Raw genomic sequence first — 18,901 nt, 5'->3', positions numbered from 1 at the left:
ACCTAAAACTCTTATTCATATTGCCACTGAACAGTTACAGGTAACTAAGTCTCCAAATGTTATCTTACTGCCATTGCTGGCTCTTTTTCCTGCTGGCCTATGGGAGATAAAAATAAGAAATTAGGAGAAGACAATGGGCACTCAAAGAATTTCAGTTCTTGGATCAGCTTCCTTTCTTAGATTTCAAAGAACTTAATATTTTAGTTGGCCTTATGAATGTTAAGTGATTTTGTACTTTAATTTTGACCTATCAAAATACACTTTTGCTTTTACTAATAATCCTTCTGGTGTTTTCCTGAGTACATGATCAGCAGTAAGTTTTAAAGCAATGGTTGGGTGCGGTGGCTCACGTCTGTAATCTCAACACTTTAGAGGCTAGGTAGGTGCATCACTTGAGCCCAGGAGCTCAAGAGCAGCCTGGGCAACATGGCAAAACCCCATGTCTACAACAAGTACAAAAAATTAGCTGGGTGTGGTGGCATGTGCCTATAGTACCAGCTACTCAGGAGCCTGCTGTGGGAGGATCACTTGAGTCTGGGGAGGTTGAGGCTGCAGTGAGCCATGATTGTGCCACTGCAATCCAGAATGGATAATGGAGTGAGACCCTGCCTCAGAAAAAAAAAAAAAAAAAAGAAAGAAAGAAAGTTTTAAACCAAGACTAAGCCCAGTTCTGAAGGATGTATTTCTTATCTTTTATCTAACCAGCTACCCAACTCTTAAAAGGGCCTAAATCCATATTATAATTGTTTTATTCCCAAAGGAGTATAGATTTTGTATTCTGAGTTATTTAGATAGAAATTCTGTAAAATGTTTAGAGAAGGAATGTGCTTTATTTGCAGCTTTTAAAGGTTTGGCAGTCATGTGTCTGAGTCACTAATGAAACAAAGCTGTCTCTAGTAGAATTCTTAAGGACTGATTGTTTGAATCAGTTGTTAAACTAGGACTCTTGGTTGGGCTGAGTGCAGTGACTCACACCAGGAATCCCAGTGAAGCAGGAAAAGTTCCCTCGTCCCCCTCGCAGGGGTAGTGGCTCGCCTCTTCAGTGTCCTGCTGCTCAAACCTCTAATGGGAGCATGCTCACGGACAAGTTGTGGAGCTCCCACCCCACAGCAGCATCTAGGGATGAATGCTTACAGCTCCTGAAGCCCCAGTGGGTGTGTGTTACAGTGTGCTCTTTTAGTTTTGCCATCTGTAGGTGGCTTGTGTTAGCTCAATTAGACCCTCTGCCGTATCGGACAGAGAGAGGGCTTTCTGTATCCCGAGTTCTTGCCTTGGTGTACCGAAAAATCAGATCAAATGTGGGCTTGGAGAATGAGTGTGAGGTTTTATTGAATAGTGGAAGTAGCTCTCAGCAGATGGATGGGGAGCCCGAAGGGGGATAGAGTGGGAAGGTGGTTTTCCCCTGAAGTCTAGCCGTTCTTGGCCAAACTCTGTGTCGTCCCACCATAGATGGCCTGCTGGCATCTGCAGGTGTCTGCTGGTATGTTCCTCTCGCTGTCCAGCCGCTTGTGTGTTCTTCCGCCAGTGTATTCCTCTTAACGTCCAGCCAGGGTGGTCTTGGAAAATGTAACATTTAGGCATGAAAACTGAAATGCCAGTCCTTACCTCGGTCTGTGGGCACAGACTTGGGGGTGGAGCACTAGCCAGGGACCACGCCCTTCTCTACCCAGCACTTCCCTGCCTTCCCCTCCTGTATCACTGACCCTTTGGGAGGCCAAGGCAGGAGAATCACAAAGCCAGGAGTTCAAGACCAGCCAGGATAACACAGTGAGACCCTGTCTCTACAAAACAATAAAAAAATTAGGTGTGGTGGGCATGTGCCTGTAGTCCCAGCCACTTGGGAAGGCTGAGTTGAGAGCACCACTTGAGCCCAGGAATTTGAAACTCCAATGAACTGTGATCAAGCCATGGCACTGTAGCCTGGGTAACAGAGCGAGACCATATCTCTAAAAAATAAAAAAAATAAAAAAACGAGGACTCTGACAACTAGTCCTAGTTGTCAGACTAGTAGACATGTACAAATTTGTGTTTACAGATTGCAAAGTAGTCATTTTCTTTGCAGACTTTTTTGTGATTCAGTTATGTATCTTTATCAGACTATAAGATGTTTCAGAAACAAAAGTATTACATAATCTTATTAAAACAGTTTCTTATAAAAATGTTCTCTTTTAGATTACCTCTCTAGTGACCCTTCAGCTGTTAACCCTGGTTGGCCATGACGATCAGCTTGATGGACCAAAATATAAATGCACAGTGTCTCTAGACTTCATCAGAGCTATTGCAAGGTAAAATGTCTTGAATTATGTAAATGAGATACTAAATATAAAAATTAGTGTTTTCCTAATGTAATGTCATTAGTCATGACTTTTAAACATGAAAAAAATCATGTATTTAAGTGCCAAGAATGAATAACCGCTACTATAGAATGAACTTTCTCAAATTTACAAATGACATATAATTGGGAGAAATAGCTAATATGTTAGAGGACAAAAATCAAGATTCTGAAAGACCTTAATAGGCTGGAATAAATGATCCCATAGTAGCAAGGTAAGATTTAATGGACAGTTGGCTACAGAAAACTCTATTGTATTGAAATAAGATGGGAGAAAGCTGACTTAAGTCCTAAATTTTTTAGCTGACTACAAGGCTTTAAAAATCCTGACTTAGGTAACACTGATAGAAATATAGTGTCTAGGTCAGGGGACATAATCATTCTATTGTGTGTTGTCACAGGCAGATCAAATCTGGTGTGCTGTGCTGTGTTTAGAGTTTTCAGAGAGACAAATGGATACATGCTGAAGGGGCACGAGGAGAGTGGTAGAATGAGGAATTGTGTCACATCCCTGACTGAAGGACAGAGTGTGAGAGAAAAGCCTTAGGAAGGACATGTGAACTGTCTTAAGTATTTCAGGGGTCTGTCATGTGCAAAATGGATGAAACTAATTCTGAGTAATTCTAGAGTGTTGGAAGTTCTGGGGAAGAAAGTATATTTGTCAAAATGAAAGCTGTCTAAAAATACAAGTTTCCTTACAAAGAAGTGTACTTAGTGTTATGGAAAATGTTCAAACCATTTATATGAATAAGTGACTTCATCATACGGTTGCAGCTGGATAACAATCTGTCAGGATTGTAATGGAAGAGGTGATGAGTGTGTAGACTGGCAGGTTGAACAGGGCATTCCATAGACAGTGTGTTCCTAATCTTTTTGAATATGAAGATTCCATTTTAGCATCCTTTAAAAATTAGTCATAAAAGTATTTACATATATTTCAAAATTAACAGTATATAGGCATGAGACATTATTTTTTCCAGCCTAAAACAGTGCTTGATATCAGTATAGATTTGCAGATCTCCTCTGATGATTAATTTTACAGCTTCTTGAGATTCTGAAGTCCATAGGTTGGCAGCTTCTCCCTGAAGCCTCTTCTGAATTAAAAGTGCTCTGAAAAATAAATAAATAATAAATTAGTGAATGAATGGCCAGATGCAGTGGCTCACACCTGTATTCCCAACAGTTTGGGAGGCTGAGGTCGGAGGATTGCTTGAGGCCAGAAGTTCAAGATGAGCCACAACGTAGTGAGACCCCCGTCTACAAAAAAATGTTTTTGAGTTCTGTGATAATATGATGCAGGTATTTACCACATTTTTGTGGCATATAGGCTCTAAAACATGAAGTCAAGGGTTTTAATGTTTCATTTTAATAAAACCAGGCAAACTTTTACACAGAAAATTGAGCAGAAACTTATTTTTTAGTGTGTTAAGTATGATCACAAAGCAATTACTTCCTTTTAAAAAGCAATTATATTGGAACTTCTGTATCTAAGAGCCTCTATCCAAGGCATAAATTTGGAGGGAAGCCTGTTTATTTCAGGGATTTTATTATTACTCTGAATGTTAGGTTGTGCCCCAACATAATCATATGCAAAACAGAAGTTTGTGGGTTCCTAATATAGTGAATCTCCATTGAATCAGACTTAATTTGACATTCCTTTAGTGCAGAGCATCACAGTGATGGATGCTCAACACTTTCAGAGACATGCACTTTCATTTACCACCTTGCAAGCAAGAACTTTAGACCTGGAATCTTGGCATAGAACTTGGGGACTCTGTAACTTTCTTTTGTTTTCTTTACTGTTCTCTACTTCCCATGGGCAATATCCGTAGAATGAGCACCCGCTCCTCCCCACACCTGCCCTCTTCCATTCTCTCATCCCCATGTTTTGTACTTCGTTTTTGCTAACTTTACCTTTCATTCTTTCCCTCCCTCCCATGTGCCCCATTCTTCTAATAGTCTTCCTCATTGCCTTAGCTAAAACCTGATTCCTTCTTTGGGATGCTGCTTCCCCTGGACTTATCTCTAGTTGTAGCTATGTATTTTCTCAAACCCTAATCCCTCAGGGTTGGAGGTCATTTCAGTGCCATCCTTCCTGTTGCCACTTCCAGACTGTTACTGCCCCCAACTTCTTATAAAAATGTGGACTTCCTTGAGACCCATGCAACCTGGCTCTATTTCCCTATTCTCCTTAAGACTGATTTTTGTCTCCCCAGCCATTCCACTTCATGTATTGAAATGATAGGGCACCTGGTATCCAGACTTCTTTTCTACCTGAATTTTTTTTTTCTTTTCTTTTTTTTTTAGATGGAGTGTCTGGCTCTGTCACCCAGGCTGGAGTACAGTGGTGCGATCTTGGCTCACTGCAACCTCTGCCTCCCAGGTTCAAGCAGTTCTCCTGCTTCAGCCTCCCATGTGGCTGGGATCACAGGCACACACCACCATTCCTGGCTAATTTTTAGCAGAGACAGAGTTTCACCATGTTGGCCAGGCTGGTCTTGAACTCCTGACCTCAAGTTGATCTGCCTGTATCAGCTTCCCAAAGTGCTGGGATTACAGGCATGAGCCACCGCGCCCAGCCTCCACCTAAATTCTTGACTCTGTTTAAACCACAAATTCTAATGTCTGCGTTCATTCTGTTCAGTCTTCACTCTGTTTCACAGAACAAAGTTGAAACCCTCAATTGAGAATTGAGCTACCTGTGTTGGTGTCCATCTTCTCTTACTTTCCTTTTTCAGCAGGATGGGTTTCTTCTTCCTAAGGTGGATTCTTTTACCTATGCTCTGAATTCCATCTCCTCCACTATCCCAGAACCTCTGTTAGTCTCGGCTGTTTGTCCTCTCAGTGGCACCTAACACTGTTGGCTACTGTGTCTTTCTTAAAACTCTCTTCTCTTAGACATGATTCCACAGTATTCTGGTGTTCCTCTTTATTCTTTGGTTGTTCTTACTAACAAAGGTTATCTTTACCACCTGACCTTTAAATATAGCTGTTCCTTGAGGCTTGGCCCTAGGCTCTTTTCTCATATTACATTTTTTTCCCTAGGCAACTTGAGCCACACCTGTGACTTCGACAGTCATCTGTGTATTAATAATGTCCCTATTTTTAAAGACTAGATCTATTTTTTATAATATTCTTGACCCATCGCTTCTCGGCCTTTTGGCTAAGATCAAGTGTACAATATTCTTGACCTTTATTGTTGTTTCCCAGCTATAGTAATACATTTCCAAAACCGAACTTAGGAATTCTAACCTCTGCTTCAACCCGCCAACAAAAAGTGAAATATCTGGCTTTCCTCCAGTGTTTCTTATTTCGGTGATAAGCACTGCAGTCTGCTCTGTTGCCCAGGCCTGAAATTTGAGAGTCTTTCTTGACATCTCTCTCTCCCCCACTCGTAATATTCAACCATTTGGCCTATTGAGCTTACAAAGCCCCTCTTATTTGTCTCAATTTCATTCACTTGTTATCATGATACTTTTATCACTCTAGATCAAGCCACCATCATCTCTTCTCTAGCAGTCTAATTGATCTTCTGTCTGCTCTTATCCTCTTATAATTTATTATCCATGCTGTAGCCATAATGATTTTATAAAAATTTAATGTCACCCTGCTCCTTAAAAAAATTCAGTAGTTTCCCATAGCTCTTGAGATAAATAACAGAATCTTTTCAATAACTTACAAGGCCCAAATGATCTGGCTCCTACCTGTGCCTAGCCCCATCTAGCACATACACCTTCTTTCCTCAGTATCTGCACTTTAACCACTGTGGCTTTTTTCCATTTTTTATATTCACCATTCTGCTTCCCATCCTTGTATATACAGCATTTTCCAGCTTCTCTTCTCCTTCACCTAGCTAACTGCTACATAACCTTTAGATTTCAGTTTAAATGTCTGCTCCTTAAAGACGCCTTCTCACGAATACCACAGCCACCATCATCACCCCCACCCCATACCCCCCCACACACACACACAAAATTTGGAAGTTCCCATTTTGTTCTTCATTATACTTAACAAGTTTTACTTAAATAATTGAATAATTATAGTTCGTCTTTCTTTCTAGAATATAAGCTCAAAGCAGACTGTGTTTATGTCTGTCACTGCCTTATCCTCAAACCTAGCATAGTGCTTTAAACTTAGTATGTACTAAATAAATATTGCATGTTTTCCTACAGTGATTGGCAGTAAAAATTCAGATGAAGGGGAACCATATGAATTTGTTTTGGGGAACAGCAAGAAGGAAGCTCAGAGACAGTCTCATTCCAAATCAAGGCTTGATGGGAGAGGAAGTCCCAAGGATAGTTACCAAAAAAAAGGAAGGTTGGCCTCATTCCAAACACCTGTGGCAGAGAACAAATGAGATAATAAGGATCACAGGATATAACCTAAATGTCTAAAATGGCAGTCAATCAATAGCATCATTTTTTTTATCATTATTATACTTTAAGTTCTAGGGTACATGTGCATAACGTGCAGGTTTGTTACATATGTATACTTGTGCCATGTTGGTGTGCTGCACCCATCAACTCGTCAGCACCCATCAACTCGTCATTTACATCAGGTATAACTCCCAATGCAATCCCTCCCCGCTCCCCCCTCCCTGTGATAGGCCCCAGTGTGTGATGTTCCCCTTCCCGAGTCCAAGTGATCTCATTGTTCAGTTCCCACCTATGAGTGAGAACATGCGGTGTTTGGTTTTCTGTTCTTGTGATAGTTTGCTGAGAATGATGGTTTCCAGCTGCATCCATGTCCCTACAAAGGACACAAACTCATCCTTTTTTATGGCTGCATAGTATTCCATGGTATATATGTGCCACATTTTCTTAATCCAGTCTGTCACTGATGGACATTTGGGTTGATTCCAAGTCTTTGCTATTGTGAATAGTGCCGCAGTAAACATACGTGTGCATGTGTCTTTATAGCAGCATGATTTATAATCCTTTGGGTATATACCCAGTAATGGGATGGCTGGGTCATATGGTACTTCTAGTTCTAGATCCTTGAGGAATCGCCATACTGTTTTCCATAATGGTTGAACTAGTTTACAATCCCACCAACAGTGTAAAAGTGTTCCTATTTCTCCACATCCTCTCCAGCACCTGTTGTTTCCTGACTTTTTAATGATCGCCATTCTAACTGGTGTGAGATGGTATCTCATTGTGGTTTTGATTTGCATTTCTCTGATGGCCAGTGATGATGAACATTTTTTCATGTGTCTGTTGGCTGTATGAATGTCCTCTTTTGAGAAATGTCTGTTCATATCCTTTGCCCAGTTTTTGATGGGGTTGTTTGTTTTTTTCTTGTAAATTTGTTTGAGTTCTTTGTAGGTTCTGGATATTAGCCCTTTGTCAAATGAGTAGATTGCAAAAATTTTCTCCCATTCTGTAGGTTGCCTGTTCACTCTGATGGTAGTTTCTTTTGCTGTGCAGAAGCTCTTTAGTTTAATGAGATCCCATTTGTCAATTTTGGCTTTTGTTGCCATTGCTTTTGGTGTTTTAGACACGAAGTCCTTGCCCATGCCTATGTCCTGAATGGTATTACCTAGGTTTTCTTCTAGGGTTTTTATGGTATTAGGTCTAACATTTAAGTCTCTAATCCATCTTGAATTAATTTTCGTATAAGGAGTAAGGAAATGATCCAGTTTCAGCTTTCTACTTATGGCTAGCCAATTTTCCCAGCACCATTTATTAAATAGGGAATCCTTTCCCCAGTTCTTGTTTTTCTCAGGTTTATCAAAGATCAGATGGCTGTAGATGTGTGGTATTATTTCTGAGGACTCTGTTCTGTTCCATTGGTCTATCTCTCTGTTTTGGTACCAGTACCATGCTGTTTTGGTTACTGTAGCCTTGTAGTATAGTTTGAAGTCAGGTAGCGTGATGCCTCCAGCTTTGTTCTTTTGACTTAGGATTGTCTTGGAGATGCGAGCTCTTTTTTGGTTCCATATGAACTTTAAAGCAGTTTTTTCCAATTCTGTGAAGAAACTCATTGGTAGCTTGATGGGGATGGCATTGAATCTATAAATTACCTTGGGCAGTATGGCCATTTTCACGATATTGATTCTTCCTATCCAAGACCATGGTGTGTTCTTCCATTTGTTTATGTCCTCTTTTATTTCACTGAGCAGTGGCTTGTAGTTCTCCTTGAAGAGGTCCTTTACATCCCTTGTAAGTTGGATTCCTAGGTATTTCATTCTCTTTGAAGCAATTGTGAATGGAAGTTCATTCATGATTTGGCTCTCTGTTTGTCTGCTACTGGTGTATAAGAATGCTTGTGATTTTTGCACATTAATTTTGTATCCTGAGACTTTGCTGAAGTTTCTTATCAGCTTACGGAGATTTTGGGCTGAGACAATGGGGTTTTCTAAATAGTAGTGGTGAGAGAGGGCATCCCTGTCTTGTGCCAGTTTTCAAAGGGAATTTTTCCAGTTTTTGCCCATTCAGTATGATATTGGCTGTGGGTTTGTCATAAATAGCTCTTATGATTTTGAGATACGTTCCATCAATACCGAATTTATTGAGAGTTTTTAGCATGAAGGGCTGTTGAATTTTGTCAAAGGCCTTTTCTGCATCTATTGAGATGATCATGTGGTTTTTGTCTTTGGTTCTGTTTATATGCTGGATTACGTTTATTGATTTGCATATGTTGAACCAGCCTTGCATCCCAGGGATGAAGCCTACTTGATCATGGTGGATAAGCTTTTTGATGTGCTGCTGGATCCAGTTTGCCAGTATTTTATTGAGGATTTTTGCATCAATGTTCATCAGGGATATTGGTCTAAACTTCTCTTTTTGTGTTGTGTCTCTGCCAGGCTTTGGTATCAGGATGATATTGGCCTCATAAAATGAATTAGGGAGGATTCTCTCTTTTTCTATTGATTGGAATAGTTTCAGAAGGAATGGTACCAGCTCCTCCTTGTACCTCTGGTAGAATTCAGCTGTGAATCCATCTGGTCCTGGACTTTTTTTGGTTGGTAGGCTATTAATTATTGCCTCAATTTCAGAGCCTGCTATTGGTCTATTCAGGGATTCAACTTCTTCTTGGTTAAGTCTTGGGAGAGTGTAAGTGTCCAGGAAATTATCCATTTCTTCTAGATTTTCTAGTTTATTTGCGTAGAGGTGTTTATAGTATTCTCTGATGGTACTTTGTATTTCTGTGGGGTTGGTTGTGATATCCCCTTTATCATTTTTTATTGCGTCTATTTGATTCTTCTCTCTTTTCTTCTTTATTAGTCTTGCTAGCAGTCTATCAATTTTGTTGATCTTTTCAAAAAACCAACTCCTGGATTCATTGATTTTTTGGAGGGTTTTTTGTGTCTCTATCTCCTTCAGTTCTGCTCTGATCTTAGTTATTTCTTGCCTTCTGCTAGCTTTTGACTGTGTTTGCTCTTGCTTCTCTAGTTCTTTTAATTGTGATGTTAGAGTGTCTATTTTAGATCTTTCCAGCTTTCTCTTGTGGGCATTTAGTGCTATAAATTTCCCTCTACACACTGCTTTAAATGTGTCCCAGAGATTTTGGTATGTTGTATCTTTGTTCTCATTGGTTTCAAAGAACACCTTTATTTCTGCCTTCATTTCGTTGCGTACCCAGTAGTCATTCAGGAGCAGGTTATTCAGTTTCTATGTAGTGGAGCAGATTTGATTGAGTTTCTTAGTCCTGAGTTCTAGTTTGATTGCACTGTGGTCTGAGAGACAGTTTGTTATAATTTCTGTTCTTGTACATTTGCTGAGGAGTGCTTTACTTCCAATTATGTGGTCAATTTTGGAATAAGTGCGATGTGGTGCTGAGAAGAATGTATATTCTGTTGATTTGGGGTGGAGAGTTCTGTAGATGTCTATTAGGTCCGCTTGCTGCAGAGATGAGTTCAATTCCTGGATATCCTTGTTAACTTTCTGTCTCGTAGATCTGTTTAATGTTGACAGTGGGGTGTTGAAGTCTCCCATTATTATTGTATGGGAGTCTAAGTCTCTTTGTAAGTCTCTAAGGACTTGCTTTATGAATCTGGGTGCTCCTGTATTGGGTGCATATATATTTAGGATAGTTAGCTCTTCCTGTTGAATTGATCCCTTTACCATTATGTAATGGCCTTCTTTGTCTCTTTTGATCTTTGATGGTTTAAAGTCTGTTTTATCAGAGACTAGGATTGCAACCCCTACTTTTTTTTTGTTCTCCATTTGCTTGGTAGATCTTCCTCCATCCCTTTATTTTGAGCCTATGTGTGTCTCTGCATGTGAGATGGGTCTCCTGAATACAGCAGACTGATGGGTCTTGACACTTTATCCAGTTTGCCAGTCTGTGTCTTTTAATTGGACCATTTAGTCCATTTACATTTAAGGTTAATATTGTTATGTGTGAACTTGATCCTGCCATTATGATATTAACTGGTTATTTTGCTCGTTAGTTGATGCAGTTTCTTCCTAGCATCGATGGTCCTTGCATTTTGGCATGTTTTTGCAATGGCTGGTACCGGTTGTTCCTTTCCATGTTTAGTGCTTCCTTCAGGGCCTCTTGTAAGGCAGGCCTGGTGGTGACAAAATCTCTAAGCATTTGCTTGTCTGTAAAGGATTTTATTTCTCCTTCACTTATGAAACTTAGTTTGGCTGGATATGAAATTCTGGGTTTAAAATTCTTTTCTTTAAGAATGCTGAATATTGGCCCGCACTCTCTTCTGGCTTGTAGAGTTTCTGCCGAGAGATCTGCTGTTAGTCTGATGGGCTTCCCTTTGTGGGTAACCCGACCTTTCTCTCTGGCTGCCCTTAAGATTTTTTCCTTCATTTCAACTTTGGTGAATCTGGCAATTATGTGTCTTGGAGTTGCTCTTCTTGAGGAGTATCTTCGTGGCGTTCTCTGTATTTCCTGAATTTGAATGTTGGCCTGCCCTACTAGGTTGGAGAAGTTCTCCTGGAGTGTTTTCCAACTTGGTTCCATTTTCCCCCTCACTTTCAGGCACCCCAATCAGACGTAGATTTGGTCTTTTTACATAATCCCATACTTCTTGCAGGCTTTGTTCATTTCTTTTTCTTTAGATTTCTCTTCTCGCTTGATTTCATTCATTTGATCCTCAGTCGCTGATACTCTTTCTTCCGGTTGATTGAGTCGGTTACTGAAGCTTGTGCATTTGTCATGTATTTCTCGTGTCATGGTTTTCATCTCTGCCCGTTCGTTTATGGCCTTCTCTGCATTAATTATTCTGGTTATCAATTCTTTCACTCTTTTTTCAAGATTTTTAGTTTCTTTGTGCTGGGTAAGTAATTCCTCCTTTAGCTCTGAGAAGTTTGATGGACTAAAGCCTTCTTCTCTCATCTCGTCAAAGTCATTCTCCGTCCAGCTTTGATCCGTTGCTGGTGATGAGCTGGGTTCCTTTGGAGGGGGTGATGCGCTCTTATTTTTTGAATTTCCAGCTTTTCTGCCCTGCTTTTTCCCCATCTTTGTGGTTTTATCTGCCTCTGGTCTTTGATGATGGTGACGTACCGATGGGGTTTTGGTGTGGGTGTCCTTCCTGTTTGTTAGTTTTCCTTCTAACAGTCAGGACCCTCAGCTGTAGGTCTGTTGGAGATTGCTTGAGGTCCACTCCAGACCCTGTTTGCCTGGGTGTCAGCAGCAGAGGCTGCAGAGGATAGAATGGTGCTGAACAGCGAGTGTACCTGTCTGATTCTTGCTTTGGAAGCTTCCTCTCAGGGGTGTACTCCACCGTGTGAGGTGTGGGGTGTTGGTCTGCCCCTAGTGGAGGATGTCTCCCAGTTAGGCTACGCAGGGGTCAGGGACCCACCTGAGCAGGCAGTCTGTCTGTTCTCAGAGATCTCAACCTCCGTGTTGGGAGAGCCACCGCTCTCTTCAAAGCTGTCAGACAGTCGCTTGTGTCTGCAGAGGTTTCTGCTGCTTTTTGTTGTTGTTGTTGTTGTTTAGCTGTGCCCTGTCCCCAGAGGTGGAGTCTACAGAGACTTGGCAGGCCTCCTTGAACTGCTGTGAGCTCCACCCAGTTCGATCTTCCCAGGGCTTTGTTTACCTACTTAAGCCTCAGCAATGGCGGGCGCCCCTCCCCCAGCCTCGCTGCTGCCTTGCGGTTAGATGGCAGACTGCTGTGCTAGCAGTGAGGAAGGCTCTGTGGGTGTGGGACCCTCCCAGCCAGGTGTGGGATATAATTTCCTGATGTGCCCGTTTGCTTAAAGCGCAGTATTGGGGTGGGAGTTATCTGATTTTCCAGATGTTGTGTGTCTCAGTTCCCCTGGCTAGGAAAAGGGATTCCCTTCCCCCTTGCGCTTCCCAGGTGAGGCGATGCCTCGCCCTGCTTCAGCTCTAGCTGGTCGGGCTGCAACAGCTGACCAGCACCGATTGTCAGGCACTCCCCAGTGAGATGAACCCAGTATCTCAGTTGATAATGCAGAAATCACCTGTCTTCTGTGTCGCTGGCGCTGGGAGCTGGAGACTGGAGCTGTTCCTATTTGGCCATCTTGCTCCGCCAGCAAAATGGAGCATCATGTATTTTTATACAGTTACCGAACATCACACTTTTGAAGGATAGTAACATGAGAAAATAACTCATGATGTGAGCTTAAGTGCATATAACAGTTCATATAAAGTTGTATATAAAGGAAAACTAGGAAACTATAAGGGAAGGGAGTAATGGTCAAAAGTCAGTTGTCACCAAGAAATCAAGCAGAATTCTCTGATTTACTGATAAAGCAGTCATTTATAGCTTTATCCAGAACACTTTCAGTAGTATGATGAAGTAGAAGTCATATTGTAGTACTTATGAGAAAGTAGATGTAGCAAAGAGAGAATGTTTTTCATTCATTTAACATTTGTTGTGTTGCCCATTATAAACAAAACACTGTGGTAGGCTTTGGGGAGATACAGTAACAAATATGACATAGCTATATCCTATTTTTATTAGCCTATATTCTATGATTTATTTATTTATTTATTTATTTGCTATAAAGGAGAGAGAGGAATTTTTTTTTCCTTTTTTTTTTTTTTTTTGAGACAGAATCTCACTCTGTCACCCAGGCTGGAGTGCAGTGGCATGATCTCCGCTCACTGCAACCTCTGCCTCCAAGGTTCAAGTGATTCTCCTGCCTCAGCCTCCTGAGTAGCTGGGATTACAGTTGCGTGCCACAACGCCCGGAAAATTTTTGTATTTTTAGTAGAGATGGGGTTTTGCCATGTTGGCCAGGCTTGGCTCACACCCCTGACCTCAGGTGATCCACCGGCTTCAGCCTCCCAAAGTGCTAGGTTTACAGGCATCAGCCACTGTGTCTGGCCGAGAGAAAGGATTATAACTGCTAAAGGGGTTGTATGGTTGAGAGAGGGTTATTATTTATTTTTTAAAGATTTGAGCATATTTAAATGCTGACAGGAAAGAACAGATAGAGAAGGAGAGTTAATGATACAAAAGCAAGAAAGATTAATTTCAAGCACGCAATTACTGAAATGTTATATAAGCATGGGATTTAGAATTTAAGTTGCAAGAGCCGTGGATGAGAGAGCGGATCTTGCATTATAACAAGAGAAAAAGATGGATTCTGATGGAGCTGAATTTGGAGGTTTGGTGCAAAAAGTTGAGGGAGTTCTGATCTGATGACTTCTATATTCTCTGAGAAGGAGGAGACAAAATTGAGACTAAGGGCAGAAGTAGTAGCAGTTTAGAGAAATCTGAAACATTTGAAATAGCTGCCATGGGGAATGGAAGAAACTGTTGAAAGGAAAGCAGTTTGTTGGGAGTGTTGAGGTTCTTGACCTTGAATTTACAATGGCACCAATCTGTGAGACTTGTGGTGTTCTCCAACACCAATCCATATGCTAGAGACTGGGACAGCTAATAATTATAATTGAAATCACATCGTATTGAGGTTTTGCCAGGTAAGTTCAGTGGATTCCAGCAAGTAACCACGTGATCTGATGAATCATGGAGTCTAAGTTAGGAAGGCCAGGAAGGAAGTAAAGCCAGTCGGGGGCTAATAGTTCAGTGCCTAGCACATAGATACTCAGTTAATGTTTGTAGCTCAGGAAAAAATGAAGGCATTTGTGAACTGATTGTCCCAACATGTTCCAGATAGCAAAAAAGGAAGAAATTGGGGATCATAAGGTAGAATGTCTGAATTTATTTCTTTAGAAGTAGAGCATTTCTGAGTGTGATTATGAGAGTAGAAAAGGTTATTGGAGGTAAGAAATATATAGTGAAGTCACTAGGCTGACGTAGGACTTGGGTTGGAAAGGAAGACTGAACTGTATGCTAAATTACTCAATGGCTAAGGGATAGCGACAAAGAGGATGGGGATGGTGAGCAGAATGGTCCTAATCTCAGAGTAGCAGAGCTTTTTGCACAGGACACCAGCCCCACCTGACAGAACTGTCTGGGGGTACAGTAGAGCGTTAAACATTCATTGGAAGGAGCTGAAGAAAAGACTATGTCCTTTGCAGGGAGCCCACTTTCAGTTAAGCCTGGAAGGGGAAAATTAACCATTCCTTGAAGAGAGAGAGGATATAGAGACTACAGCGGAAAGGTTTAGACAGAGAAGCTGGAGGAAACTGATTCTAGAAAGGGAACATAGAATTTGGAGATAGAGTATGAGAGAAGGCAGATAACAGATGACTGAGAAGCTTACTAAATATTGTTCTTGGATTGTTCTTAATGTGAATGGTAGTTACACATTTTCAATTGTTTTTCTTCCACAGTCAGTGGGAAGGCACTATAAGATAAATTGAGGTTACAACTTAAAGTTTTATGGTTGCAAGTTGTCAGAAAAAAAATTTTTAAAAAAACTCAAACTCAAACTGCCCACAAAAGTAAAAGGAAACAAAATAGTATTCTAAAAGAAAATATTTTAATGAATCAACAAAATGAAATAGAGGGATAAAGGCAAAATTAAATCCTTAAATATATGCCATATAATTAACTTGTATTAACGTATTCTAAATTCTGATTTAAGAATTACTCCTAGGAAAATTGCCACCACACTATTTGTGTTTACTGTATTTCTTTCCAGCTGGTTACTTTAGCAAATAATTCATTTATGTTCTGTGGAAGAATCTCCCATAGTATATTGAAAGTTATCAAAAGTTTAAAATTGTACTTACATGACTCTAATATGCATCTGTGGCCATGGAAGGCTAGGGAACATCCATGCAAATTACACAATTCTCTTGTAAGTTATACCTTTCTTTAAAGAGGATTGTTTGTCTTCAAGTACTTTAAAGCACAAAGTTATCTTTGGGATGTGTGGCATATTTTTTTATGTTGCCCCTGTGGTTATTCTAACAAATTTTGCCATGTCTTAAAATAATATATGTGAGATCAATTGGCAAGTTACGTATTTATATTGGGGGTGGAGGAATGGTAGAGATAGTGACACATCTTGGGAAGTAAATGTTTCTTAAAGGAATGATCTTATATTCAATTCCTGATTGATTTTTTTTTAATCTAAAACTCTTACTATATGATTCAGTTTGCATGAATACTTACCACCGACAAAGCACAGAAAGGGAATATAGTGAAAGTTTTATGAACATTTAAGTTGCTTAGTGTTTTTAAGTCACTCCATTCATTCTGTTAAATCTGTTCTATTATTACTTTTATTGTACAAACTATGCTAATGCTATAGTAACACAAATAGATTTCTCAAAAAATAGAGAAGTCCTGCAAACATCACAATATTTTCATTTGTTTGTGCTCTCTTCTAGTACTAGTCCATTAGACAAACATTTCTATGCAGCCTTTACAACTTATTTGCAATTCTTTCTTCTCTCTTTCTCCCTTAATATTGCTGGTATATCTTCATATTGATCATTTTGTATGGCTGTATAATATTTCATCAAATAATGTATTGTAATTTATGGATTCTCCTAGTATTGGAATTTAAGTTGTTTTAATCTTACCTGCTTCAAAAATTTCATTTTCACCCAAGTCCAGGCAAAAAAAAAAAAAAAAAAGCAACACAACATTAAGTCCATTTTACTGTATCAGTTTAGGTTTATAACCTAAGACTCAAAGTCATTGTGGAGAAATGTGCCTGGAGAGATGTACAAACACCACTTGCCTTTTTTGTCCATGGTTAAAAGTAGTCTATTCTATTTCCTTTCTATGGTCCTCTAAATAAGATCTTTTCAATCAGTATCATGATTTTTTAAAAATCATGTGTTGGCCAGGCGCGGTGGCTCATGCTTGTAATCCCAGCACTTTGGGAGGCCAAGGCGGGCAGATCACCTGAGGTCAGGAGTTCAAGACCAGCCTGGCCAACATGGTGAAACTCCATCTCTACTAAAACTACAAAAATTAGCCAGGCAGGTTGGCACATGCCTATAGTTCCAGCTACTTGGGAGGCTGAGGCAGGAGAATTGCTTGAACCAGGGAGGCGGAGGTTGCAGTAAGCCGAGATCACGCTGTTGCACTCCAACCTGGGCGACAGAGCAAGACTCCACCTCAGAAACAAACAAAAAAAATCATGTGTCAAAAGTCCTTTGGTGCCCATAAATTTGGGTGTTTCTAGAGTTGAATGAAAGAAAAACATATAAAGTAACGTTATGATTTAATAACCATACTTTTTGCATTTTTATGCATAAGATTTTTTTTAACTATTTTTAGTTCTACAGGATTGTTGGGCAGTATTTTTATACCATTTGGAAAGGCTTAGTATTCTTCAGAGAGACACTATTACAATGAAGTAAGGTATTCTTCAGTCCAACATTAGGTGCCACAATAGCCATAGCATCTCTTTTTAGCTATTTTTAAATGTGTTTTCATAAGCAGTATCTATAGTTCCCCATTCCACATTTTGAAAAATATGTCAGTCATTTGCTTAGAAACTTTTTTAGAAAGTATATTGCAAAATGATAGACAAAAACATTAATTGATGACGGTTTAATAAATAAGAGCATGCAATTAGTGAATCTCTAAAAGGCTGTTCTCACATGGATGATTATTTTTGCAGAATTGAATACTTAAGGCTTTAATTTTATACTTATTGCTAGATCATTATATCCAATTATTTTGACCATTTATTCAAATAATAAACCTCCAAGTCTGAATATTTATAGTGAAGAATGAGTTTGGTGAAAGGAGAATAATTATATGTCTCTCTCTCTGCTATTTTATTCTGCCTGCCATCGGAGTACAAAAATATACATTCACATCGTCTGTTTGTTGTATCGTATTCTTGGATCATACAGATTTAGTTACAATACACACACAGGTCAGCCAGCGTTAAAAGACTGAAAAGAATGAAAACTACAAATGAGGACAGATGAGCTATGCATTATGTAATGATAAAACAGGTGTCTCGGAAGATAAACAACGTTCAGAAGCAAAGAAGATTTAAATACTTTTGAATCTCTAATTACTTTATTCTGGATATTAGACAAAAAGCAAATAGCTTTCAAATGAAGTCTAAACTTTCTGTAGTACAATTGAAGCACAGAATGTTGAATAGCTCTAGCTTCGTTTACTTTTTTTTTTAGAAAGGCAAACTTTGTGCATGGCAAAAAACTTTAAAAAATTGTGTTCGTAATAACATTTTAAAGAATTAAGGTCAGTCCTATCAGGGTGCATTTAATAGTACTATAGGATTTTTAGCATTAGTCATGAATTATTTTGCATGTGCTTTCCAGAATCATACAAAGCTGAGCAATCTAGGGGCGAGAATGCTAACATATTATCTGTTTTTGTTTTTAGGACAGTGAACTTTGACATAATAAAATACTTGTATGATTTCTTGTGAAAACAAGCTTCAGAGCCATATGGACACTGTGACAATGACTAAGCCAAGCTGTGTTCATCCAACTACTTAGCTGGCCAAGGAGAGGAGTTCTTTGGCTCTACTGGATTTGTCCAAACAGGTGCTGGCCCAGCATGGAATCTGATGAAAATATTCTGATTGGTCTGGGTGGATGTGAGCAGAAGACTATTTACCAGGGACCCTGGAGTATTTGGAAGCAACGTGTTAATTATAAACAGCAGGGTTTGAGCACAATCTGTTCTACTCTTAATGATGTTATCTTAACACTGAAATTGCCTGAAACCCATTTACTTAGGACTACATTTTGCTCTGTGAACTATCCCCTGCGCTTTGAACGTGCCAGCAGCCCTTGTTTATATGCCCATTCTTTTCACTTCCTCTCCACAGGAGCCTCTGCAGTCGCTTGCCAAAGCAGATTTTCCTAAGGCCACTGTTTTAAAAGGATCATAGTTGCAAAATATAATAAATACAAGCTTTTTAAAATCCAAGCTTGTATGTGCTTATCTTTTCACTTGCTTTTCTCAAAAGGCAAGGTACTTTGATCAGAAACAGACCAACTTTCCCCCTTTCAGCCTACTTGATAACTGTGGTATGCTTGTATAAGGTTTATCTGGTCACTTTCTTAAAATTAGCTACCCAACCCAGTTTTTTTGTTTGTTTGTTTTGTTTTTGTTTTTTTTAAATCAGTATCATGATTTTATTTTCTTTCTTTCTCTTTTTTAAAATCACTGACCTTTAAGAGTTCCACAATACATTTTTTTCCTGTTATATCACTTGTGAACTTTGGTTTTGATTTTCTTGTCCATATTTTTGAAGTTTTCTTTTACCATTTGAATACTTGAAA

General features: G+C 39.5%; 1 protein-coding gene across 2 annotated transcripts in view; it reads left to right on the top strand.

The window, feature by feature from the left end:
* Nucleotides 1–18,545, top strand: part of ORC5 (origin recognition complex subunit 5) — an 84,186-nt gene extending 65,641 nt beyond the window's left edge. Inside the window, exons 13-15 of one of the 2 annotated variants that reach the window (XM_028844816.2) lie at nt 2,173–2,285; nt 4,640–4,715; nt 17,994–18,545. In XM_028844816.2, coding sequence (XP_028700649.2) covers nt 2,173–2,285; nt 4,640–4,715; nt 17,994–18,008 — 204 coding nt within the window. In that variant the 3' untranslated portion in view covers nt 18,009–18,545. 2 annotated transcript variants of the gene reach the window in all.
* The last annotated feature ends 356 nt before the right edge of the window (nt 18,546–18,901 follow it).

The sequence above is a fragment of the Macaca mulatta genome, chromosome 3 (assembly GCF_049350105.2).
Source record: "Macaca mulatta isolate MMU2019108-1 chromosome 3, T2T-MMU8v2.0, whole genome shotgun sequence".
NCBI classification, from domain to species: Eukaryota; Metazoa; Chordata; class Mammalia; order Primates; family Cercopithecidae; genus Macaca; species Macaca mulatta.
This window is presented reverse-complemented; position numbering and strand designations above follow the sequence as displayed.